This window comes from Amblyomma mixtum, chromosome 3, assembly GCF_055824585.1.
Source record: "Amblyomma mixtum isolate Tamu chromosome 3, ASM5582458v1, whole genome shotgun sequence".
In the NCBI taxonomy this organism is placed as follows: domain Eukaryota; kingdom Metazoa; phylum Arthropoda; class Arachnida; order Ixodida; family Ixodidae; genus Amblyomma; species Amblyomma mixtum.
The window spans coordinates 348,207,330-348,231,320 of record NC_143014.1 but is presented as its reverse complement, the minus strand read 5'-3'; the positions used below and the strand labels follow the sequence as shown (position 1 = coordinate 348,231,320).

Here is a 23,991-nt window from a genome sequence, read left to right as displayed (position 1 = left end):
CGTCAACGTCACTTTAACGCCTTGAGGCTGCACGTGAGCTTGTGCTGATTATGAGGACGAGGCTATCACGGATTCCATGATCGCTGGCTGGAAGTGGGTGCGGTGTAGTTTAGCCTTATAGATCCGTGCACGAAAGTATTAACGTTATCGCAGTTTGCTAGCGAAAACTGCTGGTGGCGGCTAAGCCTGTATACCATCATGGTCTTTTCTAACTTACAGAAGTTAAGTTTTCAACTCAGTCGTAACAGTCAACCTTGATGCAAAGCCAAAACGCCCAAACCCTGGTCCTCCATTGGTGCGACGCACTTTGTTTTCGTGAACAGCTGTCGCGTGCGTTGTAAAATGGCGCAACACCAGCGAGAGCTAGAACAAACCCGAACAGAAATGCACGTTCAAGCTCTCAACAGGTCCTAAGGGGCATTTCTTGCCGAGTGGAACACAGCCTACACAGGCGAACAGAGAGAGAGGCCATGAACCCTTCAGGAAAGTGCAGAGGTTGCAAACGACACCCGAAGCTTGCTGCTTTGTTTCGCGATGTCATACAGAGACGTCTGCTGCCGATCTACCCTGACAATGCTACAACAGGACGCCCCTGCAGCAAGGAGGGGAGCGCCTTCGCACTCCCTTGAAGGCGCTCCACGACAGAGGAAAAAGTGCTAGGCTGGCACGGAAACGGATGTGACAAAAAAAAAAAAAAACTCAAAGATCACGTGAAAAGAACAGAACCAGTTTTCTTACTCGCTTGCTTTCGAATCAGCATAGCTCTGGATTCAAAGGCACAACAGCGTTTTGATAGAAGACTGAGAAGACTTTTGCATGCGCTAAAGCCGCACCAAACTGCTGCAGGCACCAGTGGGTTTCGTTTCAATCAATGTGCAGCTGCTGTGCCCAAAAATAAAACCTGCACCCATGAGCTCATCCACACTCATGATCAATATATGCAAATATGAGGTTGCATGCAGTCATAACAGCTGAAGATAGGCATTTTTTGTTCCAGTATGCTAACTCTTATCTACTTATCAACAGCTCTCTGAACCTGCCATCTGGGGTCAAAAGCTATCAGCTAGTTGATGCTGTTTTAAAAAGTGATTTTTGCTGGGTGAGGAAGAAGGGATGGGCAAGTACATGCACATAATGCCCCTTATCAGCATTCCCCTTATCCCTTATCAGGGTCTGCCTGCACTTATATGATAGCATGTCACCCTATGCAAAACTGATTACTCCCAGGGGTGAAATATTGAGCCTTATCGGGCCTTTCAATGACCTTTACCCAGGCCCTCCACTGATAGCACCCAAGGCAGCAAATAGTGTCCATACATAGCCCTCCTGCTTGAACTTATGGGACCACCATGTGTAACTATATACATAATGCTGAAATGCTGTGTCTGTTGTGATGAAGTTAAAATACCTGTGTAATGTTTAATATGCACAAAGCAAGCAAGGTGGTGCTGCAATGTGGAGCACATTCACTTAGCTGATTATTAATCCATGCATTTATGTTAAAGTCCATTTTCTGTTCACATCACCTAAGGCACTTATTCAGGGTATGGGCCAAGAGTGGTGCTTGACATCAACACATTTCTCTTACTGCTACTTGAACAACTAAGATATTGAGATGCCACAACATTGTTCATTTCATAGAAGTGAAGTCAAATAAAGAGCACAACAAATATAAAGCATTTTTAGACCTCCTAAAAAATACACATTAGGTTTACAGCACAGATGTACAATTGCGCAGCAGTGAGTAGACAGTGGCCTTTTCAATGGCTCTAAGCAAAATACGTCGCTCCACACTGGCACAATGCAGGTGTTTGAATAAATACATGTGCCATCTGACAATCCAGGCCAGGGGCACTCGCTGCTTCAATGCAACTCTCTAGACTAAGGGCCAATTAAAAAAAAAAAAGGATTATTTTTTAACGACTTTATGAGCAGACATAGGAGGTTTGAATTCGCTGTTATACGTGGCCACAGATCCAAAGTCAGCCTGTGAATGATACAGCTGGACAAAAACATAAAAGGAAACTAGTACGCCTGCACTGCTGTCACAGCAGATGGAGACAGCCGAACTCTTGACATATGCGAGTCTGATGAGCAATGACTAAGCAAAAGCATGGTGGTGCATTCTCTGCAGATAGTTCCTAACTGTCGACTCTCGGTTTTAGAGTTTGCAAAAGGTACTCCTGCATTCCAGTGGCATTTCTAGCCAGCACTGCTCATCAGACTATGCTCTAACTTCTGTGACTCAACCAAGAACCAAAGCGTGATTTCCCTGACGCATGGCTGCAAATACAGACACTACTTCGGTGTTTCGAAAATAACGTCAGTTATCAGCTCTCAGCCGAGTAAATATAGGCTGAGCGAGCGAGCCCGCGCGAACGAGCACTCAAGGTCCTCTCACTAGCGTGTGCTATTTGAGAGGCGCAGGCACATTCAAGTAGCTCTCTTCGGTCGGCATGCTCGCAGACTGTCGACATCCGGTTGGTGCTGATCGCAGAGGAATCAAGTAGATTTTAAAAAGCCAATTCGCAACATATGCCCTTGACAACACATGTGTGGTTTGGGTGAGTCGGGGCCTTGGTGCAAAGCAGTGTCCCAACCAGCTGCCTCGAGTTGGTTAGAGCACCGTGAGAGACCGAACTCGGCGGCAGGTTCTGGCCAGCGTCATGTTCAGCGACCGTAGTGGCGACACCGACCACAACAAGGTGCAGAAACAGACAAAAAAAAGAAAGGCGATGGCTGAAACACACACAAAAGCTACGGTATGTATGTTAACATAATCAATAGTTCGTTGCATAACCCTCCTCTAAGCGCCGCCCCTCCTCCTCAGCTCTAAGAGTGTGTTCCTCGTATTTTCCCGTTTTCGATTGTTTACTGGATGTTTCTATTGCACTGATCTGTGTACCTTGTTTCAATTATTCGTAACGGCGACTTGGGTTTTCTTATAATGTTTGCACTCCTTGCTTTGCACCAGAGGGAAATAAATTTGTGTGCAGTTCACCTACTGCTTGCCACAGTCCTAGAAAGAATGCATCCTGCTGCATCTAGTTTGTTTCATTCCCGCTGCATTTGCTCAAAGCATAAATTAATTTCCTGCCTTTTCCCCTGAATGCCAAATACAACACTTATCCGGCAATTCATGAATGGTATGTACTTTAGCGTATGTACTTCACATCAAAATACGAAGCTCTGAGCCAGGGGAAGCATAATACCAGCTCCGGTTATTTTACATTCGAATGCACAGACTCTTCAGAAGTGTTATTCAGCCTCGCCTGTATTTCTTCTCCAGGAGTTGATATGTTGATGATTTTGTATTGCCACGTCAGTTTTCTTGTTCCTTGCTGATGGTACTACCGAGATCGAAAGAAACGCGCTCCACTCTTCGAATTTATTTTCAGTGCGCTTTTACTTCACTGGTAGCAAAAAGACGCTAGAGTCGTCCATGACAGATTCCAGGACGACTCGAACGTTTTTTCCTTACAACCCAGGTAAAAGCGCGATGAAAAGAAATTCGAACAGCGGTGCGCGTAGGCGCCGTGTTGTTGGCGTTTCTTTCCATCGCGATAGTGTATTACACGGAATGCCAGGTGGGATCAAACTATATCTGCCAAGAGGGGCAGGCTAATGCGATCATCTTTCTTCAGTGCGAGCGAGCCTAAAATCCGGACGAAATAATTTGAAACGTTATCGTCAACTCTGACATCCAGTATCCGCTACCTCGTAGACAGCAGCGAAACGCTAGCGCCGATCCAGCGCACGCGAGCAGCTGGGAGACGTGTCGTTCCCACCATACGCGGACAGCGCTCAGGGGTACTGACCTGAGGGTAGCCCGACTTCTCCTGCTGCGGAGGGTAATAGCCGCTCATGATGCGACCAGGGAGATACAGCTGCGGCTTAACCTCTGGAATCCTGCAAAGAGAAGTCGCCGCTGGCTACGATCGCAGGGACGACGGCAGGCCCGAGAGTGCGGGGCGGCTGTGCTCTACGACCGAGACGTGCTCGTGATTGATAGCGAAGCGACGTCGGCCGACGATAAACAACCCGAGAGGCGCCTACCCGAGACGTCACGGCCACCACGTGAGCTGCTGGTCCCGTTAGCGAGGCGACGGGGCTCCCGTCGACGTCAAGAGCTGCCGGCGGCGCAGGATGCGAACAACAGCCAAGTCACGCGAGCCCGTGCCAGAGCGCGCTACCACCCAACTTCTGCGTCGTCTTCGAGCAATGGCGAACAGAGACCGGCTCGCAGAAAAACAAACATTCGAGAAACGAATATACGATAAAAACTGGTTTCAGTTTCGTTTCTGTCCTATGAAAAATAATCATTTTTTGTCTTGCTCATACCTAAGAACAGAAATCAACAAGTGAGATCACACATTTAAAAATGCTGATCATTGCCACATAACAGCTGTGCACGTCTTATCTTTTCGCTCTAAATAAATAAGCGAATTTGAACTGCTTGAACGTAACGCATTTTCCTCTCGATATTAAAAGCAAGCATTTGAAGTGTACTGCACTTTCCATGGATCCGACCTGACGTATTATTTTACGCCACAGATTGTTGTTATTGGCCTCAGTAAACATGGCACGTGTTGTTTCTAATTATTATCTGTCTTTTTTGGTACCACCAAAAAAATCTCAAGGTTCAGTCGATAAGAAATAGCCAACTGTCCTGATTCCTTCAGAATGGGGATGCGTTCCAGTCAAGTTTAGCATCCCGTTGGTTGTTGTTGTTATTATTAAACAAAACTGCCACCTGTTTTTTCTTTCAAGGTCACGCTTTCCATAGCCTAAGCCCCATTAATTTTCTTGCTCTCTACGCACTCGTGGACGTCCGGCCGACATCCGCGCCTGTCCTGCTCAATCCAGCACTTCCTTGGCACTCAAAAAATATAAACATAGAAGTCTTTTGTGTTATATTTAGAAGAAAACATAAAATATATTAAACAAAATTTTTCTGCCTGCCCGCGTGAGAAAACTTCGCTAACTTTCGAGGCAAAAAAACATGCAGCCTGGCAACACTAGTCACGCGGTTCGCGGTGTGATGTAGCGAGCAACTACGACCTACCGCGAAAGGGGAAGGGCGAGTGAACAGCGGGTGTCGGCGCCGAGCGGTGTGCGCGCGTTTCGCGTCCGTGTCGGCTAGCTAGAGACGCGGATCATTCATTCATTCGGTGGCGATGGATCGAGCGAGGACCCTGGCCGCGTCATTGACGCCGTTCGCCCGAGCCCTGTTGTCCGAAAGATGCGGCGCCGCACGTCTGGCGAATAACGGCTGCTTCGGCGTCCACCTGCTCAAGGTGCCCGCGCGGGGCTATGCGACCCGTGCCGCAGCCGAGCCGTTCCTCAACGGCAGCTCGTCCGTGTATGTCGAGGAAATGTACCGGGCATGGACCAAGGACCCAAACTCCGTACACAAGGTGCGTTGATGTTTTGCCGATTAGCGCATTTCGCGGCCTGCGCAATATACGGCACCTATAAATACCTCACCCGATGCTACCTGGACAGATGCCCTACAGCCTGAGTTGTTGGCGTGCCACGGTCGGGTCGAGGGACGGTCGTCACAGGTGGACAGTGCGCATTCACTCGTGCCACCCTGTGTCTCTCCGTCACCTTCGTCGGAGAGTCGCTGTCCGGCCGGACCGTGCGGTTACTGGCAGCAGTTCAGCATGGCCGTGACGTGGGGGTTGCGGGGCACATACCGAGCGCCTCGCGCATGTGATTCATTTTCCAACAGGATCTGGTCAGAAGGCCGTAGAAGGGCAGGGAACTTGGCACGGCTGCCACCACGCGTTTGTAACCGCTCAGCTGCCGAGCAAGTTTATTTTGTTTGGAAGTGTATTGGGCGCCCCCGAGAGATGGTGCCCGCGCTACTGTTGCGTCATTTACGTAACGCCTAGAGAAAAAAGTTTCCCAACGATGTGTTTCGCGCTGCCTGTCATTATTGTCAGTTTCAGACTACCTCACAGCAAAACTCTTGTACGGAAAGCCGCGCTGCTCGCCTTTCGTGCTCTGCCGCATGCGTCGTCACGCAAATTTCCTTCGTTGGCATGTTTTCGGCGCGTTTTCAAAGCGCGCCCCGCTTGCCTTGTACGTGTACCCGGTGATCGCAGCGTGATTCCAATTAGTTAGCTGTGTGACTGGCAGCGAAAGTCCGGCCGTGCTCGCTACCAGATGCGGGCACAGCGCGGCCCTCTCTACGGTAATTGGCGCTCCGGCGGTCACCTTGTGGTGACTTTATGACTGACTGACTGTTAGCGTGTGCGCGCAGTCAGTCTGCCGTGACGGCTGCGTTACTTGGCAGCGCGAGGCACAGGTTTCTTGTGCGAAATCGAGGGTCGTTGTCGCCGCTGCGCACGGCACCGGCGCACCGGAAGCTGTCAGGTGAATGCCTGACGAGGCATCGGTTGCCCTTGACGAGCTTGTGACCCAGTTTCTTCGCCGCCGTCGCGGGGAGGCATTCTGGAAGGGGCGAGGATTGCGAAATAAGCTCACGCGGGTATTGAATATTGCACTCAGCTTAGATGATAATGGTGCACGTTGGTTAGTAATCATGATTGGTTAGAGGGAAAGGAGAAGCCTCAGCCACTCGCTGGTTTGAGGGAGGAAGAAAGGAGGAAAGTGTCGGGAAGGAATGAATGAAAGGGGATGCAAAAGGAGGAGAGAGGGTTGCCGTAGTGGAGGGCTCCTAGTTAATTTCGGCAACCTGGGGTTCTTTGATATGCACTGACATTGCACAGCACACGGGCGCCTATTGCCAGTAGTTTAGGGAGGACTACTGTGCAGAGAAGCACATGGCATCTAAAGAAGGTACCACCTCTGAAGCAAATGTTGTGGGAGACAGCTCAAGCGTCTAAATGATGCAATATTTATGGGCGTGCAACACGAGCTGTAGATACATTTCTCTTGCGCAGTCGTAAGAAGTGAACTAAACTAACTGTGCACAGTTCAGACGGGTCGCAATCATATGCTCTTAAGCCACAATTCAGCACAGTCAGCACAGGGACTACAAATTGTTTTGCTTAATGAAAACACTGGAACATCTTGACGCAGCAACTAGTACTGAGTACTTCTATGGTTTTTACGACGTTATGAGCTCCCACCTTTTCCCCCCATCACATGCGCAAGGCAGTAGAGTGCTGTCTTCGTAAAACACGAAAGTTGTCTTCTTCTGTTGTGGAAACCAGTGCACTGATGTGTGCACTAATAGCACGCACCAAGGGATGCCATATGTATGAGCATTCCGTCTGTGACCTTCGCATGAAGCAGGTGTTTGACGTCACGTGCCCGGCAACACGCGATAGGAAGCACAATTGGGCCCGCACGAAACAGCCGCCTGTGTACTGGAGCATTCCGTATGTAACTGCGTAGCACAGACATAACTTTCATGCATAAATATTTTTATTGGAAACTGAATGGCAGTGGCATTTTATTGTGGTATCTTTTTATGTAATCCTAGGCATGCCACAACTTCATGCGTGCTATTCTTTTTCGCCTCTTTTTCCACCTGTTCTCTTTTGGAATGCGTCATCAAGGGAGGTCATGCATTAGATTTGTGCTGATTTCATTGAATTTATGAGAGTACTGGGTGTTTCTGCAAGCATTTGACGAAATTCCCTATGATAGAGTGGTTGAAATAGAAAAATATTTTTAAGACCATACTGCAAGCTGCAGTGGATATCACTTATTATGAAAAGCATCATAATTAGGTAGCTAATAAACTAAAATTCACTTATTAACTTCATAATGTTGTTCAGCGGTTAGTACTAATGGCGAGTTCGTAGCTGCAGGCAAGATGATGTCATGTCAGTTTTTGAAACAAAGAAAGTCATTCCCTGTAGCTTTGCAGTGTGATGAAACCATGCTTTTTTTTCTGCCTGAAGTCGAAGCTGGGTGTGTGAGCTGCGCAGGGAATTCACTGCAAACAAAACTTCCACTAGTGACATGGGGCAATGCCTATTGCATCCAGTTTGAACTGCACGCAGTATTTTACTTTCACATGTGCTCATGAAAGGTTAATTAGTAAATTGAACAAGTTATCCAGCAACATTATCTTCAAAATAATTGATGTCGGACGCAGCTGACATTTATTCCTTTTAGGAATAAATCTGACCATTTATTCCTAATGGGACATTTCCATAATATAAGCTGATACATCCGGTACATAAGCCATTAGTCTGCTTTTCAAGAACTGCGATTTTTTTATCAGAATTGGGTTAGGTAAATATGGTCTTCAAGTACAGCACCCAACCACAAGCAATATCTGATGCAAGAGCGCAGTCTCCCTTGCATGTGCAGGGGCAAGGCAGTGTTTGTGATTTGAAAACAGCTTGAGATGAGGTAATAATTGTCAGTGCATTAAAAGTGGACAGCACTGCAAGGCAGTGCTTATGCAAGCACACATGGAGGCAGTTGCTTGTTTGTGTGATTTAAACTTGGCCTGTAGCCAGCAAAAGGTGAAATTATGGCAGACCTGCAAGGAACAAAGCTTTTCGCACATTTTTGGCAGCCTGCATAGCCTTCCTCGTGAGCTGCTGGGCAGATTTCACTTGTCTCATTCTTAGCGAGAAAGATGACTGCAGTAGTGCTGTGGTGTGTGGGTTCTTAATGATCTTGGAACAGCAGTCCGGGAGAGCTGCTTTCTTTTTTTACTGCTACCATCCTCAGGGGGAGCTTGTCATGCATTTCAACTCTCGGACTGCCTCATAGTCTTATCACAGAGTGATTGTTGCATTCTGCACCCTGTGTCCTTTCACCTCATTGCTATGGCAAATGTGCAGTGTGGTCAAGAACGGTCATCTTAAGTGGGGAGAAGTTTGATGCTCTTCCCGTTTCACCTTACGAGTACCTCTAGGTACATTTAAAGTGTCATCAGCATGCTAGAGCTTTTGTGTCGTTTATTTTGTTTGTAGCTTGTTTTTTGGGGGCTTTTTGCTTGGCTTAGTTACCTTCAGTAGTACTTGTTGCTGGGCTAGTTGGTGCATTATTCTTCATACAAAAGTTAGCGCAAAACACAAGACACTCAAAAGAAAGGGGGACAGGACAACGCGCGTTGTCCTGTCCACCTTTCTTGTGAGTGTCTTGTGTTTTGCGCTAACTTTTGTATGAAGAATTAGTTATCTTCCTTTATAATGACTGTATGAAACGACGTGTTCTCATCTGTTGCTTTTTTTGTCATGTTGCAAGTTGTGGCCTCAAATATCCAGGTTTTGGTGTCGTTTAAGAGTCCTTTGAATTGATTTCCAGTGGATGTGACAGCTGTCTGACTTTTGCTATGCAGGCTGCTTCAGCAGTTCCCACATCAATAGTTCCGTTTAAATTTAGTTTTGAATGTAGTGCTGGTCTTCCAAGTTTTTTTGGGATGGGGTTGCGCAGATGAAAAAACATGCACAGGAAAAAGGAGAAAGCTATGCACCAGCTCGCCCAGCAAGAAGTTCTTCTACATTCTCCCGAGTTTCTTCGCTTCTCTTGTGCCCTGTGGACTTTTTTTTTTTTTTGTGAAGCTGGCTTGCCATTTTTCTCCTTCCTTGGTTTCAAAATCACTTGCGCTGATATTTTTTATGCGTGGTGTAGTGTTTCTTAGGTTGTAAAGATGTTTGTGAGGAATTGCACTATCGCACATGAACTTGTGTGGAATAATAAACTGAGCCATTTTCCCAGTATTCGAGTGCATTGGCCTGGGAACTTTTGTGACACGTGGTACATAGTTTGATTTGATTATAACAGAGCAAGGATAATGTATTGGTTCTATTTCAGTTCCATTGTATATTTTCTTCCCTGCTATTTCTCACTGGCTGAAGCAGTGCTGTGCCCCCGCTGTTGCTGCGCTTGAGCCAGTAAGGGAGTGCAAACGGTGGGCGTGGCGTTTCTTGCAGCAGCGACGAAGAGTGGAAGAAACACAAGTAGAATGGAATCAGAATAGGGTTGTTATATTATCTTGGCCCTATTTACTTGTTTGCAAAAATTTTGGGTACACCGGACTTGAAGTTCTTTCAAATGTTGAGTGCAGAAAAAAAGTGAGCTTAGTTTTCTGGAACAACTTGCTTCATACACAAGTGTGCTCATGGCAGGTTTTGAAGTTTGCTGTTGAGTTCTTCACGCCTTAACTGTGTGGCTACTGAGAATGCATTTATTGTCAATGCAAGCTCGAAATAACACGGAGGTGTTTTGTCTGAAGTTAATTATTTGCACCTCTGGTATTAATTCTGAGATTGCTTACCATAGGACATCATTCGCATATGAGACCTTGTTTACGAGACGTACATTAGTGCATTGAGGTGAAGCAGGTGTTTTTTAGTGTTGGCATAGGGAAAGGTGGCATCCTGGAAGTGAGAGCATCTTGACAGAGACAAGGGAACCAATATCGAGCAGACATTTAGCAAAATCTAAATGCACTTTGCAGTAGGTTTGGCCAGCAGTTTTTTTTTTCTGTGGTGAATAGCAGTTGTGCCAGCTTCTTTATAATGTTTTTTGTAATGGCGTCATTGTGTGCTAAGTGGCAATATATGTGTGTGAAAACATTTTTTGCCAAGTGTGATTTAAAGCATCCAATTGCTTTCTTATCATCTCACCCAAATGACAACAAAATCCTGTTTAATACAGGTTCTCATTGAGGTAGTCCTGTCTTTTGTATTTCACTGCATAAACGTGCTGTTCATGGCAGATGCCTTGATCTAAATCGGTAAATTGGTTTTTGAGGAAAGGAAATGGCGCAATATCTGTCTCACATATCTCTGCGGACACCTGAACCGCGCCATAAGGGAGGAATGTAAGAGTGAAAGAAGAAAGAGAGAAAGAAATGCCGCAGTGGAGGTCTCTTCTAAGTTGAATTTGGGACTTCCTAATGCAAGTAGACAGTGTCGTTTTAGTGTTGGCATATTGGCTTGTTCTGTCGTGTTTTTGGCTTGGAGACGCATTTCTTGATGCCTAGGAGTTGTAATTCTCCCTGAGGTATTCTTTTAACTGGAGAATAGCCTTTATGAATGGTGAAGAACTTGGATGGTAAGGAGCGCCAGTAGGGAACCGTGTTAGCCTCCTTTATTCCTTCACCCTTCAGTGTGTTGGCGAGAATGGCGGGAGCTCGGGTGTGGATGCCGAAGTTGATGGTTCCCCTTTTTCCTTTGTGGATGCAGTCCTGGGATGCCTTCTTCCGGGCTGCCTCAGCTGGGCTGGGGCCTGGCGAGGCGTACAGCTCTCCGCCTGCCCTGGCTCCAGTCGTGTCGGCAGTGGCCATGCCTCGTGCTGCCGTGGCAGCACCGGCACCAGCACCAACCAAATTACCCAGCACCCAGGCCGCACCGCGAGACATTGACGACCATCTTTCTGTGCAAGCGATCATCCGTTCCTACCAGGTGATGCGGCATCCTCTCGTACGAAGGGCAGTGATTGCTTTGCGTAGGCCAGGCATGTGGACACCCCTCTTTCGGGCTGTCCACACGCCTGGCCAAAGCATTTTCATGCTGTCGTGAGATGTCCAAGTTCTCAGTTTCTTTATGGCTTACTGGTACCATTGCACAGTGCATTTTGAGGCATGTCTGGTGTGTCTGGTGTGCAATGCACTTCCTTTTGTTGCGAGGAGCAGTCTGCGTCGTCATCCAAAGGAGTGCAGATGTTACGAGGAATCAAAACAAAGGTGTGCTGTTACTGGAGTGTTCTGTGGCCCAATTTCTTTTCACAGATGAAAAGAGCACTGCAAAACAAGTAAGCTCATTGCACTTTGCCAAAGCAACTTGTGAAGCTCTCCATAGTGTGCAGTGTTGCATGGTTGAGACAGGTAGACTTGAGGGAGCCTTCAAGCACCGCTTGAGGACTGCTGTCCTGGCGAGGTTGTATGCTATCTCATCTTGTAATTGAAGTGGGCTCAGTAGTAATCTCGACAAGGAGATGCTTCCCTCCTCCTGTTTCCCACTTCACGACAGGTGCATGTTCTTTTGGCACTGCTGTGCCGTAGCTTTGCTTGTGCAGTCAGGTGGGAGGAGCTCAGTGGGTTAGGCTGACGATGTACTCTCATGAGCTTATTCTGCCTGACTGCTGTATGCTATGCAACTTGACGTTCTTGGAAAGAACGATTGGAAATTCATTTTATGCTGGTGTACCCAGATGTCAACTCAGTCGCAGTATCCTGTAGTTGGTTTTTGGTTAATGCCTATAACTGTAGTGGTTTTTTGTTGCGTTCCTGTAGAAGAAATACTGGCTGGTTACTGCCATTCAGTATTAAGCCATTATTGGTCAGCTAAACCTGGCATGGTCCGTTAACACCGAAGAGAGCAAAACTTACTGTGCAAAGCCCAGGTTGTAGCAGCCCAGCAGTAGCAGTGTGATCGAGCAATGTATAGAAGATTTGAAGATATAATTACTTCAACTGCAGTGCTAGATATACTTTGCGCACTAGAGGTTGATTTCAGAAGCAGAGCGAGTGTGCCTATCTGTGGTGCAGGAGTTGATAAGTCGTAATAGCTGAGTGCCGCATTTCTGGCATTTCTTTCACAGTTCACTGCCCGTGATAAATGGGGCCAGGATGCTGCTTGTTGCAAGTTCAGCAAAGGAGCATCGTGCCACCAAGCTTCTTTGTGCGAGGAGGGCAGGTGTCTGGCAGGGGTTAAAATAAGTGTACAAGGTTGTCAACATTTCCAGAAGAGGAGAACAAGCAGTGCAACGGCAGTAGCAGAGTGGAAGTTCCACTGAACTAGTGAAGGGCAGGTTAGAAGAAAAATGGGTGAACATGCCAGTGCAGTGGTATTAGAGGAAAGGCAAAATGAGCAGTGCCTGCTGGGCAACTGTATGGAAAGTGTCTTCTCAAGCACGGAGGCAAATGTCTGAAGAGATACGTGTTTTGGGTGCTGTCATGTTGTCTAGTCATTTGTAAGGGGAGTGTAGCACAGTAAACTGTGGCACTTGCCTGGCAGTTGTCGCTCTAAAATTACACCCTTGTATAAAATGTCTGAGGAGTGAGTGTATGGAACTATCAAAAGCCAAATTCTTTTTGGGGATCAATGTAGGCATCACTGGCGTCCATTTCATAGCATAGTTATACGCAAACACTCGTACAGGGTTGGTGGTTAGATACTGTGCACGTGTTCTAGCACCTTGTCTAATTTAGTACTTACTGCAGTTTGGTGGCCTTCCTGTGTTGACAGGTATTAGACTTAGATTAAAATTCATAACATCGGATGAATTGGCATTCTTCCTGTTTCATATGTAAATGCAGCAATCAAAGTTGGTGTGTAAAATTTATCAAGCTGTGCTAGGTTGCAACATCTAAATCTTTGTCTCATGAGGACCTTGCTGTGTCGTCCAATAGGTTGTTCCAAGTACCTGCATGATTAGGCGGCATTCCTGATTCCAAGGGCTCTAATTGGCCATGATGCAGCCATTGAATCAAAGCTGATGCAAGTGATTGCATACCTTCGTGCTTTCGTACTGCGATAACTCCGGAACGAAATACAGCTTACATCATGGCACAGAATAGAACATATGGTAGATCGGTACACAATCAGTTTTATGCACTGCTTAATGCATAGAGGACGATCACTCGTCTTGGCCTCATTGGTTTTAGTGTGCTGTATAGTTAATTATTCTGATCCTTTTCTGCAGGCCTTTAGGAGGTCAAGATATCAGTTGGCAGCTAAATGGGCTGCTTGAAAAGTCAGTTTTGTAGCTATATCTTTTGCTGTGCAATAGAGTAAGAGTGACTTTGTTGGGCAGTGGTGCTAGCGGTGACACCCTGTTGTGGGGCAAGAGGTCTGCAGCTGACCTCATGCATGCCCAAGCCTTATAGACCATCTGTACCTGGCGGTAGACTCAGTGTTTAAAGCCTCCATCAAAAGTCATTGGGCCTCATGGTTTGCTTTTCGGGGCTTTAGTGGCACCCTTACAGTGGACCAGATTGTTTTAATGGGTCATAAGGACCAGGGTTTTCCTGCCCTACCGATATGTAGAGCTTCGGGGGCATCATAAGTGTCCCCCTCTACATGACTGAAAAGCAAATGATGTGGCCCAAAAACTTGGAGCCGAGGTTGCACATGTTGTTTGCTGCAAACTTTGAAGCACGGCCAGTTCTTAATGTCCACCGTGGCACTTAATGATTTGAAGTCTGGTGGGATCTCTTTAAAGGCAGTTTTTACTGGTGTGACAAAGGCTTGTGCTTGACCTCACACAGACCTTGGTCACAGGAAATTTGGCTTGTGCAGCGGGCTACATACGCGCGTGATATATCCTACCTTGTATGAGCATTCTAACACATGGTGTGGTCACCTAATTGCAACTTTGAGCCAATATCTAATACAGTAGAATGTTGATGTGAACCTCACGGGGTAGCAAAACATCTTTGCATCATCCAGAATTCGTACCATACAAAATGAACAAAATCGGTCTCCAGGAGACTCATTCATGCAGATCCGTTTGCAACCGACGAGATTTATTCACAGATGCGTGCCTTAGCTGACTGCTTGCACTGCGTACGCTTGACTGCCGATTGCAACCTCAGAAGTGTGCAGGCCGAGCTTAGCGCTTGAGAGTGCAGGGGTGTGTCCAAAGCACCCCAAATTCTGCACATTTTACAGAGTGCAGTCTGGCCTGGGAATTTTGCGAATTCTTGTCAAGTAATCATATCATCAAGGTTCAGCTGTAATAGTTGAAATATGTATATAAATACAATGTTTCCCACTTTTCTTGAGCAAAGTTTTTAAGTATAAACTGGTGCTTATTACTAGAATTAAAATGAAGTAGCATTTCTGGTGGTTGCCTAGTGCCAGCAGTAGCTGTTTCACCTCAAATTTGCCTAGTCGTTAATTCTGAATTAACAAGTTTCAGTGGCCACAGGGTCGTAATTTAGTTTATGAAAAGTTTGCAAGAAAACTGGAGAGTGTTAAAAGTTCCCAGTGGTGCATTTTCACGCGAGTGTCCAGATGTTAAATGCCTCTCCTCGCTTGGATAAGGCATTCAACGGCACTTGTTTGAGACATCTCATTTTAGGCAGTTTTGTCTTATTGATAGTTCCCGCTACATGGCCAGGTTGGTGCAGATGGTGTTCCTACCGAAGCATACAAGTGACTGCACTCTCTTTGGTTTTGTGAATTTTAAGCTTGGCAGTTGTTGATGCCAAGAAGTGCGAGTTTTTTTTTTTTTCATTGTGTGTGGCAGCCCATGATGAGTTGTGGTGGCAGCCCATGATAGGCATTCATTTAATGCTATTATCTCTATAGAGTGGCACTTAATTTGCAGGCAGTATAATTACGGAGTTTTTTAATATACCTGTTTCTGTCCAGTGTCGCAACAGGGAAAGCATTAGCAACCTGAGGTTCAGCTCCAGATCGCTTCTGGAGAACTCTTGTACACAGCCCTTGGTATATATTTTGAAGTGATGCAAGTTGATTGTTAAAAGGACATGCTCCTGGCCACTTCTGCAGTCCTTCATGACAGTGCATTGCAGTGCCTGTGGACGTGACCTAGGGTGTGACAAAGCTTTCGCAGTTAACATAGTTGGTTTTGTTAACTGCGAAATTTCTGAACGTTGGGCTTGAGTTGCACTGTTGCCCGGTGGTGATTAGTTTTATTTGCCTTTTATGCACACGTTTCACCCTGCTACCCCGTTCTTTGTTTTTAGTTACTCTGGCCTATGTGGCGCATTCTTATCTGTTGCTTTTGTTGGCAGTGAATTTATCCTGTTTTTATTTGGGTTTGTGCGCGTGTGTTTGTGTGTGTGTGTATGTATGGACCTAACCTGTGGCATGTAGTTCATTGTGGTATGCCTCATTTAAGCACTTAGGTAAACCGCCAGAACTTTAAGGCAAGCCTTTTAAGACAAGCCTCTTGGTCATATGTTGCGTGATTTTTCAGTGCAGAAAGCAGCGTGAATGCAGGGTAAGGCTGTCATCGACTGGTCACTTTGATCCTCTGACCCAGAGTATGCAGGTTGCGGGCGAACTCTGAGTCAGAGGAGGCACCCATTAGCCGAATATGCTAGGCACTCTCAGAGCGATCACGTGACAGAAGCAGCACCTAAAAAAGACCTTTGGTTGGCACCAACTGGTAACAACAATTGGGCTCACCTTATTTATTCCACGTCATACATTTCCATCAAAGCACATCCATATTCCATTCTCAAAGCACTCTCTGACAGAGGGGTATTTGATCGGTGCTGCGGCATGACTTTCGAGATCGGTCAGCATGGTCGTCACCCAACAAGTTCACCTGCTTAAACACTGCTACTGTGAACCACAAAAACATTGCACTTCCGCCATGCGCGCACATATTCTTTGTGCTGTGTGCACTGATGAATACTTAGCCACATCTGCACACCACAGAAATGGAGCTGCAAAGATGCATCTTGCTAAGCCTTTTCCATGCTTGAAAATGCCCCTGGTGCAGTCAGTTGATGAGCTTTGCTGCACTGATGCTAGTGCAGAACTCCAGTACAGAAACACTGTCGCATAGCCATTTTGCCAGCCACAGCTGGGCGACTGCTCCATCGTGCACCATGCGGTGATTGGTAGGAAGTTCCCATGTGGCCCAGAGCACAGAGTTGCTGCGACTTCTTTTTTTGGGATGTGTGAGAGCACTCTGTGCTGGAGGCTAATGCTTGAACCACCTGAATAAAAAAAAAAAAGAACCCGGTATCAATGAGCCAAATGCGAGGTCTTTTTTTTTTTTTTCACTCGAAAGAGACCAGTCGAAGACTCCGCAAAGAAACAGTGTTAGCCTAAATGACTTTCATGCTTTCTATTTCCACTGCCTGGGGTAAAGAAATGATAGTACAGTCCAACCTCGTTATAACGAAGTCGCATTTTGCGCGGAAATTCGTTCGTTATATCCGATATTCGTTATAAAAGCATGCACTCAAATTCCGGCAGAAAAGGTCTGTTAATAAACCCAAGTAAAGGCACTTCAGGATGGACAGCACAGGGTTGAAAAAATGCACTATTTTTTAATTTAACGCGTGGTATAAGCATGTCAAACCTCGCCTTGCATCTCGTACTGGAAAGCAAGAGCGAACTCACAAGTCGGGATGCTGGCCAGGTGCAAAAACTAATTTATTTAAAAAACGACATAATCTTCGTTTGGCGGCACTTCACACTATTTGACAGGTTAAATTTTTCGACGAAATCAACACAGAGCAGTGCTTTCCCGATGTCAGCTGATTTGGCCACAGGAAGGTTCCCGAGGTACCCCCTCAACTTCGCCATCTTCACATGCATTGCTGTTTGTAGCATCATCTGTAGAAACCACCTGATCAACAATTTCTTGGTCGGTCAGTTTGGGCTCCACAGCCACCAGACAAGACGTGGCAAACGATCCGACGGCGGTCATTAAATCGCTGCAGCCAGCCACTGCTTGCATAAAAGTCATTGTGGCCTCAGACGCAAGTCAGACTTCTCGCCTCCCTTTGAAGGACGGCACCAGACACAGGCAGGTTAAGCGCTATAACGTCCTTGAACCATGCAAACAAAGCATCTTCAACATCCTGGTGGTGACAAAGCCTTACACTCTTGCTGTCATTCTTCACAACGCCTGCAGAGAGGACGTTTGCAACCTTCTGCCTTGCGCTCAAGATGGTTGATAGAGTGCTAGGCGCGACACCGAAGTCCGCGGCCATGACTTTTCCTTACGCCCGCTGTCAACCGCCCTGAAGATCTTTATCTTCGTTTCAAGCGAAACTGCTGTAAGTTACGACGCGTTCCGCGACGGCGTCTACAGAATGGACTGCAGAGATCATAGAGATAGCGCGGAGATAGCGCGCGAGTCGGCAATCGTGCCGGCGGGGTGGCCGGGGAGCACGGGCGTTGGTTCGATCACGTGTCAGTCACATGCTACGCAGCCGTTGATGCTAGATTCGTTCGCTCTCCCTAGATGGCGTGGCGTGCGGAAGCGCGGGTGATTCAAACACATCTTAGGTGCGGGCGATTCAAAAGATCAAAATTTAGCGTGTTTTGAAATTTTTTCCTCCTTGTTTGCGCATTTTGAGCGCTGTGAATACAAAGCTGCTTCGTTATAACCGATATAGTGTCGAATTTTGAATTTTTTGTTTCGTTATACAGATAGAACTCCCATAGAAATAAAGCATGTCCAACCAAACTTTTCCTTCACTTCGTTATATCCGATAATTCGCTGTATCCGTGTTCGCTATAACGAGGTTCGACTGTAATACATTCAGGTCAGGTGAACGTGAACTTGCATGGTAAAACTAAGTGTTAGTCTGCGCAGAATTTTAGGTTTTTGTAGAGGAATGCAAAGTGATATAGTTGTTAATAAGAGGTTGCTTATAAGGCCAACTAACAGCAGAGGTTGACAGTATTGGCATTAAGGGGCTTTCCTTCAGTTTAATCAGCTTACACTTGGGTTCACCTGTGTTGGTGTCAAGGCTTGCATTCAGGGGATAAATGTGAAGTGTAAGGATGCATGTAGTTCGTGTGAAAAGGAACTTTGGTGTTTTTTTCAGCACTGAAGTTGAAAATGTCTCGTGGTTGTTACCAGTCCAGAGGAAAGCTTTTCAGAACAATAGAAAAAAATATCACTCAATTCTGCAGTGATATTTCAATGTTGGATATTTCAATGTTCAGTCAATGTTGGAATATGGTTAGTGTGTTTCTTTTCATGTTGCAGCTAGCTGTACATTCCAGCTGAGCAGTCTTCACTGTTCACACTGGTTGGCGTTTGTCGAGAAACGCCGCGTGTCGTGGCCTGTTGAACACTCCAGGTTGTTTCGCACTGTGTGCCCTGCCATTGACTGAAGGTTGTGTGTGAACTGTGTGTGTGCATGTTGCGCATGTGTTCAGGTGAGAGGACACCTGGCCGCCTCAATCGACCCTCTCGGCATCGTCACAGCCAGCTCAAACTCGCCACTAAATCGAGAGCAGCTGCACTCGCCCGAGGTGGTGCTGCGAAATTACAAGCTAGGTACGGACCAGTCTTACCCTCACAGCTGCGAACAGTAATCTTGACGACGCCTTGGGTAACTGATAACGCTAGTACAGTGTCAGTGTGTCTCAGGCCCACTTCTGGTGAATGCCGGACTGCAATGAACAGTTACTATGTCAAGTATGGTGCCAGTCCTAGTTAAGGGGGGACACTGGTCTTGAAAAAAATTTTTATTAATGAAGTCACAGTTAAGAAATCTTCAGGGCATATGCATTTTTGTGTGCTGATTCTAAATATGTCACTTAATTTCATGTAAAACAATTCCTTGAGCACTTATGCACTTTTTATGCTAGTATTTTGTGGAGAGTTTTGAAGAAAATTTGCTTTGGGAAACTCGCTGAAATGTATGCCATTGGGTTCTCTTGACACCAAGGAATACAATAAGGGTGAAATTGTCTTCCTGCCTATCATAGAACTTAAGTTATAGAGTTTTGAAGTTGTCTCTTCAGAAATGAGAAGGAAAATGTGTACTCCCGTGTGTGAAGTTGCAGCTTCAGTACCCTATTATTCAAGTTCTATGAGAGCCAGGATGATAATTTTACCCTTATTGTGTTCCTTGGTGTCAAGAGAACCCAATGGCATACATTTCAGAGATTTTACTGCAGCAAATTTTCTTCAAACCTCTCCGCAAAATACTTGCATAAAAAGTGCATAAGTGCTCAAGGAATTTTTTTTACATGAAATTAAGGGGGGACACTGGTCTTGAAAAAAAAATTTTTATTAATGAAGTCACAGTTATGAAATCTTCAGGGCATATGTATTTTTGTGTGCTGATTCTAAATATGTCATTTAATTTTATGTAAAACAATTTGTTGAACACTTATGCACTTTCTATGCTAGTATTTTGCGGAGAGTTTTGAAGAAAATTTGCTGCGGGAAACTCGCTGAAATGTATGCCATTGGGTTCTCTTGACACCAAGGAATACAATAAGGGTGAAATTGTCTTCCTGCCTATCATAGAACTTAAGTTATAGAGTTTTGAACGTGTCGCTTTAGAAATGAGAAGGAAAATGTGTATTCCTGTGTGTGAAGTGGCAGCTTCAGTACCCTATTACTCAAGTTCTATGAGAGACAGGATGATAATTTTACCCTTATTGCATTCCTTGGTGTCAAGAGAACCCAATGGCATACATTTCAGCTAGTTTCCCGCAGCAAATTTTCTTCAAAACTCTCCGCGAAATACTTGCATAAAAAGTGCATAAGTGCTCAAGGAATTGTTTTACATGAAATTAAATGACATATCTAGAATCAGCACACAAAAATACATGTGCCCTGAAAATTTCATAACTATGACTAAATTAATAAAATTTTCTTTTCAAGACCAGTGTCCCCCCTTAAATGACATATCTAGAATCAGCGCACAAAAATACATGTGCCCTGAAAATTTCATAACTGTAACTAAATTAATAAAATTTTCTTTTCAAGACCAGTGTCCCCCCTTAAGTGTTCCTTTTTATGGCAGACACTGTCCGAGGGAGGATTTGTGTGAAAAAACTGTTGTCACTCTGGCCACCGTGATCCTAGTTTTTGCCTTTGGGCATGCACGCACAGCTGTTAGCATAACCTCTGCAAATTTTTTTTCCGCCCTTTCTGCTGCTCGCGAGCTTCTTGCCAGCATCTTCAAACATTACGCTTTATAAATTGGGCTATGAAGAATTCAGAGTCATATTGCCAAGGAGAAATGTAGTGGTTGAGTTAAGCAGGTAAATTTCAATAATTTCTAACAAGGAAAAAAAAATTAATTCAGTCAAGAGTACGATCACTATATCCCCCTTCTAGGATTCTGTGGTTGGTAATGGCAAATGTGGATGACAAGGTGTAGCTGTTCACAAAGACATTGTGGGGCTGAGTGGTGCCTTTGCAGTGCTCATGCACAATGGGGCTGGTGAGGGACCTTCTCTGTCAGTGGGGCTTTGTCCTTAATGTGGCGCTGCTTACTGCAGAAGTCAGTTCTGGCCTTTTCTTGTGAACACAGCATTCAGTTTCAGGCTATTATTATGACAAGTAATTGCATCATGCAGCTATTGCAGACCAGGGTCACAGTAGCCATAGATTTCAAGCACATTTTAAGAAAAATAGTCTACTCATGTCGTTTTTCTATTAAGCAAAGAGACTATTATGATTGAGCAAAGACAGTAGCGAGTCTGCTGGGAAACACTTTAGTGCCCTCTCGAGCAGCATGATATTGTGGTGTGCTTGTCTTTTAATTGGCTACTGTTATCTTTTCATCTTTTTATTTTGTTTTGGAGCCGGAATGTTATAGCAACTTCAGAATTTTTTGGCCTATCATGACTGGACCTTCATAGTGTGCCACAGTGAATTTCGCTGTCTCGTTTGTTAGTCCAGACATGCACTGTGATCTGGGCTTCCAGGTCTTTTAATTTCTTGGTATGTTGGCAGAGTAGTGTCAGGTGTTTCTGCTGTACGGTAGTTGTCTAAAATCCAGATGATCATGAGCAAAATAGAGGGCGTGTATTTATCAGTGCCGTCCACATTCATAATCTCCTGCCTGACCTTGAACCTTGACTCTGTATGCCAAGAGGTTAACTTCTTCTGCAGCAATTCCTTCCATCCAACAGCGATTCCCCAACCCATTCTTTCAAATTCTTACATTGTCTCCTCCAACTCCGTTCGTGATCTGCTGCCGCGATGGCTCAGTGGTTATGATGCTCGGCTGCTGACCCAAAAGACGCGGGTTCGATCCTTGTGGCGGCAGTCGAATTTCGATGGACGTGAAATTCTAGAGGCCCGTGCGCTGTGCGATGTCAGCGCACGTCAAAGAACCCCAGGTGGTCGAAATTTCCGGACCCCTTCTCTACAGCGTCCCTCATAGCGTGAGTCGCTTTGGGACGTTAAAGCCCATGAACCAAACCTTTCGTGATCGTTTTCTTTGTTGGGCTTGCCAGTTTGATGTTCCCTTCTGCGCTTTTGGTTGAGTGTAGATGTAGAACAGTTAGTCCTGTGCATGGCTTCCAAGGCAATAAGAGTTCGGCAGGGAGCTTGCCAGTCATAGAACAGTGTGTTATGATACGAGAACAGGACTGGTCCAATTTTTGTGCTGCACCATTCACACTGCCACATTGCATCATTCTTCTTCATGAAACTGACGGATGAGACCTCACTTGGCTCTCTGTATTAGTTGTTTGGCAGTACTGTTGAAGGTTGGGTGTGTCCTCATGTGCTACACAGCATTTGCTATGAGGAAACTTCTGAATTTGTCACACGTAACTTGCTGAGGCAGACCATAAGTAACGAACATTATGCTCAGGCTTCCCACTGTTTTCGATGCTGTGTTTGACTTCATATGTGCATCAGCAAGAACCAAGAACCAGTGTGTTTTGTAGTATGCGAAATCTAGGTAAACCTCTGCCGTTAGCTTGTTCGACACCCTCGTGACAACAGTGGTAGGTGAGGTAATGCATTCTGAGCCAGTTGGTACATGCGACACGTGTTTACCATTTCTTTGGCCCATTATTCTAACTTACATCAGTGGACATGACTCCTTGACAGCATTCTCATGCATGCAGCCCCAGGATGCCCTCCATGCAAAACCTTCAAAACGTCAGACTGCAGTGTCTAAGGAACTATCAGCCGGTTCCCCCACATGATGCAGTCATAGTCTACACAGAGTTCATCTTTGTGCAGAAAAAATGGTGTCGGTTTATCATCTCACACTTTCTTTGGCTGCCGTGGTGGCTCAGGGGTTATGGCGTTCGGCTGCTGACCCGAAAGGCTCAAGGCGCAGGTTCGATCCCGGCCGCGGCGGTACACATGTAAAGAACCCCAGGTGGTCGTAACTTCCGGAGCCCTCCACTACGGCGTGCCTCATAGCCTGAGACACATGGGGCGTTAAACTCCCATAAACCATAAACCACACTTTCTCTGGCCGTCCATGCAATGCAAAAAAGAGTACCTTTGGTGAAACTCTACCTTTTTTGCATTACACTGTTAATTGTGGCTGACGGCTGCACTTCTTGGTGTGTTGAAAAGGACTGCATATAGATAATTGCTTCTCTCAGCTTCTCTCAGAGGTGGCAGTCACGATAATGCTTTCGTGTTGGCAACTTTTGGTCTTTCATCCATTGTTGCATGTATCCTTCATCCCTTGTTGCATGTGCCGCCGCGGTGGCTCAGTGGTTATGGTGCTCGGCTGCTGACCCAAAAGACGCGGGTTCGATCCCGGCCGCGGCGGCTGGAATTTCTTTGGAGGAGAAATCCTAGATGCCCGTGTACTGTGCGATGTCAGTGCACGTTAAAGAACCCCAGGTGGTCGAAATTTCCGAAGCCCTTCACTACGGCGTCTCTCATAGCCTCTGTCGCTTTGGGACGTTAAACACCATAAACCAAACCAAACCAACCTTGTTGCATGTGAAGGGCTGTTATCTGCAGCATTAGTTGCATCTGTGTGAGAAATCTTTCCAGGGGCAGATGGTCAGATTAAATTCTTCCGTCCTGTATGTATAGAGGTACCTGTGGAATCGTTTATGCTGCACACAAATGCTGGTGCTTCCTTTTCTCTGTCGGCTTACATGCTTCCAGTCTTCCTTGGGGGGTAAGACATGTATGTACATAACTGCCTTCGCTTTGCCGTTCTCAGCAGGAGCAGAAACCACTCTTGTGCCAAGTGCAGAATCCTCTAGGAGCCTTAAATTTTGTTCTCAGGGAAGTTCAACGCTATGTCGGAGGGTTCTTGCTTCCGGTGCATGCCTTTCTGAAGCAAGTTGTACAAAGAAGGGGGGGGGGGGGGGGGGGGGGGGGCTCTGGCAGTGGTGGCTTCCCTGTAGAAGGTTAACACTGCCAAGTGTGCCTTTAGCTGTGTAGCATTCCTTGTTACCAGCACTCTTGTTATGGTGTCCACCTTTACGGGGCATGGAAGGTCGCCTTCTCCGCTGTGTTCCACAAACTGCTGTAGGATGTCTTCCATTGTGCTCTGACCAAGGCATACGTATGCTAAGCAGTCAGGGCATGCTGTCCTTTTAAGAGCTTGCCCATAATTACGACTGGGAATTCTTACTGATGTCTGTGGTGAAAGAGGCTTTTTAATTTGTTTAGTTTCCACTTTGGCTGCCTTAGAGACTG

At 46.0% G+C, this 23,991-nt stretch overlaps 2 protein-coding genes across 3 annotated transcripts in view; one reads left to right on the top strand and one right to left on the bottom strand.

The window, feature by feature from the left end:
• Window positions 1–4,234, bottom strand: part of LOC149356296 (uncharacterized) — a 47,240-nt gene extending 43,006 nt beyond the window's left edge. The window contains exons 1-2 of one of the 2 annotated variants that reach the window (XM_089584169.1): window positions 4,057–4,234; window positions 3,819–3,909 (exon numbers count right to left, since the gene is read on the bottom strand). In XM_089584169.1, coding sequence (XP_089440295.1) covers window positions 3,819–3,866 — 48 coding nt within the window. In that variant the 5' untranslated portion in view covers window positions 3,867–3,909; window positions 4,057–4,234. The other variant, XM_089584168.1, reaches the window with a different exon arrangement.
• An 819-nt stretch (window positions 4,235–5,053) lies between these two features.
• The window catches only part of Ogdh (oxoglutarate dehydrogenase Nc73EF), a 91,490-nt gene continuing 72,552 nt past the window's right edge, over window positions 5,054–23,991 (top strand). The window contains exons 1-3 of the mRNA XM_089584167.1: window positions 5,054–5,417; window positions 11,130–11,348; window positions 18,771–18,891. Coding sequence (XP_089440293.1) covers window positions 5,178–5,417; window positions 11,130–11,348; window positions 18,771–18,891 — 580 coding nt within the window. The 5' untranslated portion in view covers window positions 5,054–5,177. The remainder of the gene's footprint in view (window positions 5,418–11,129; window positions 11,349–18,770; window positions 18,892–23,991) is intronic.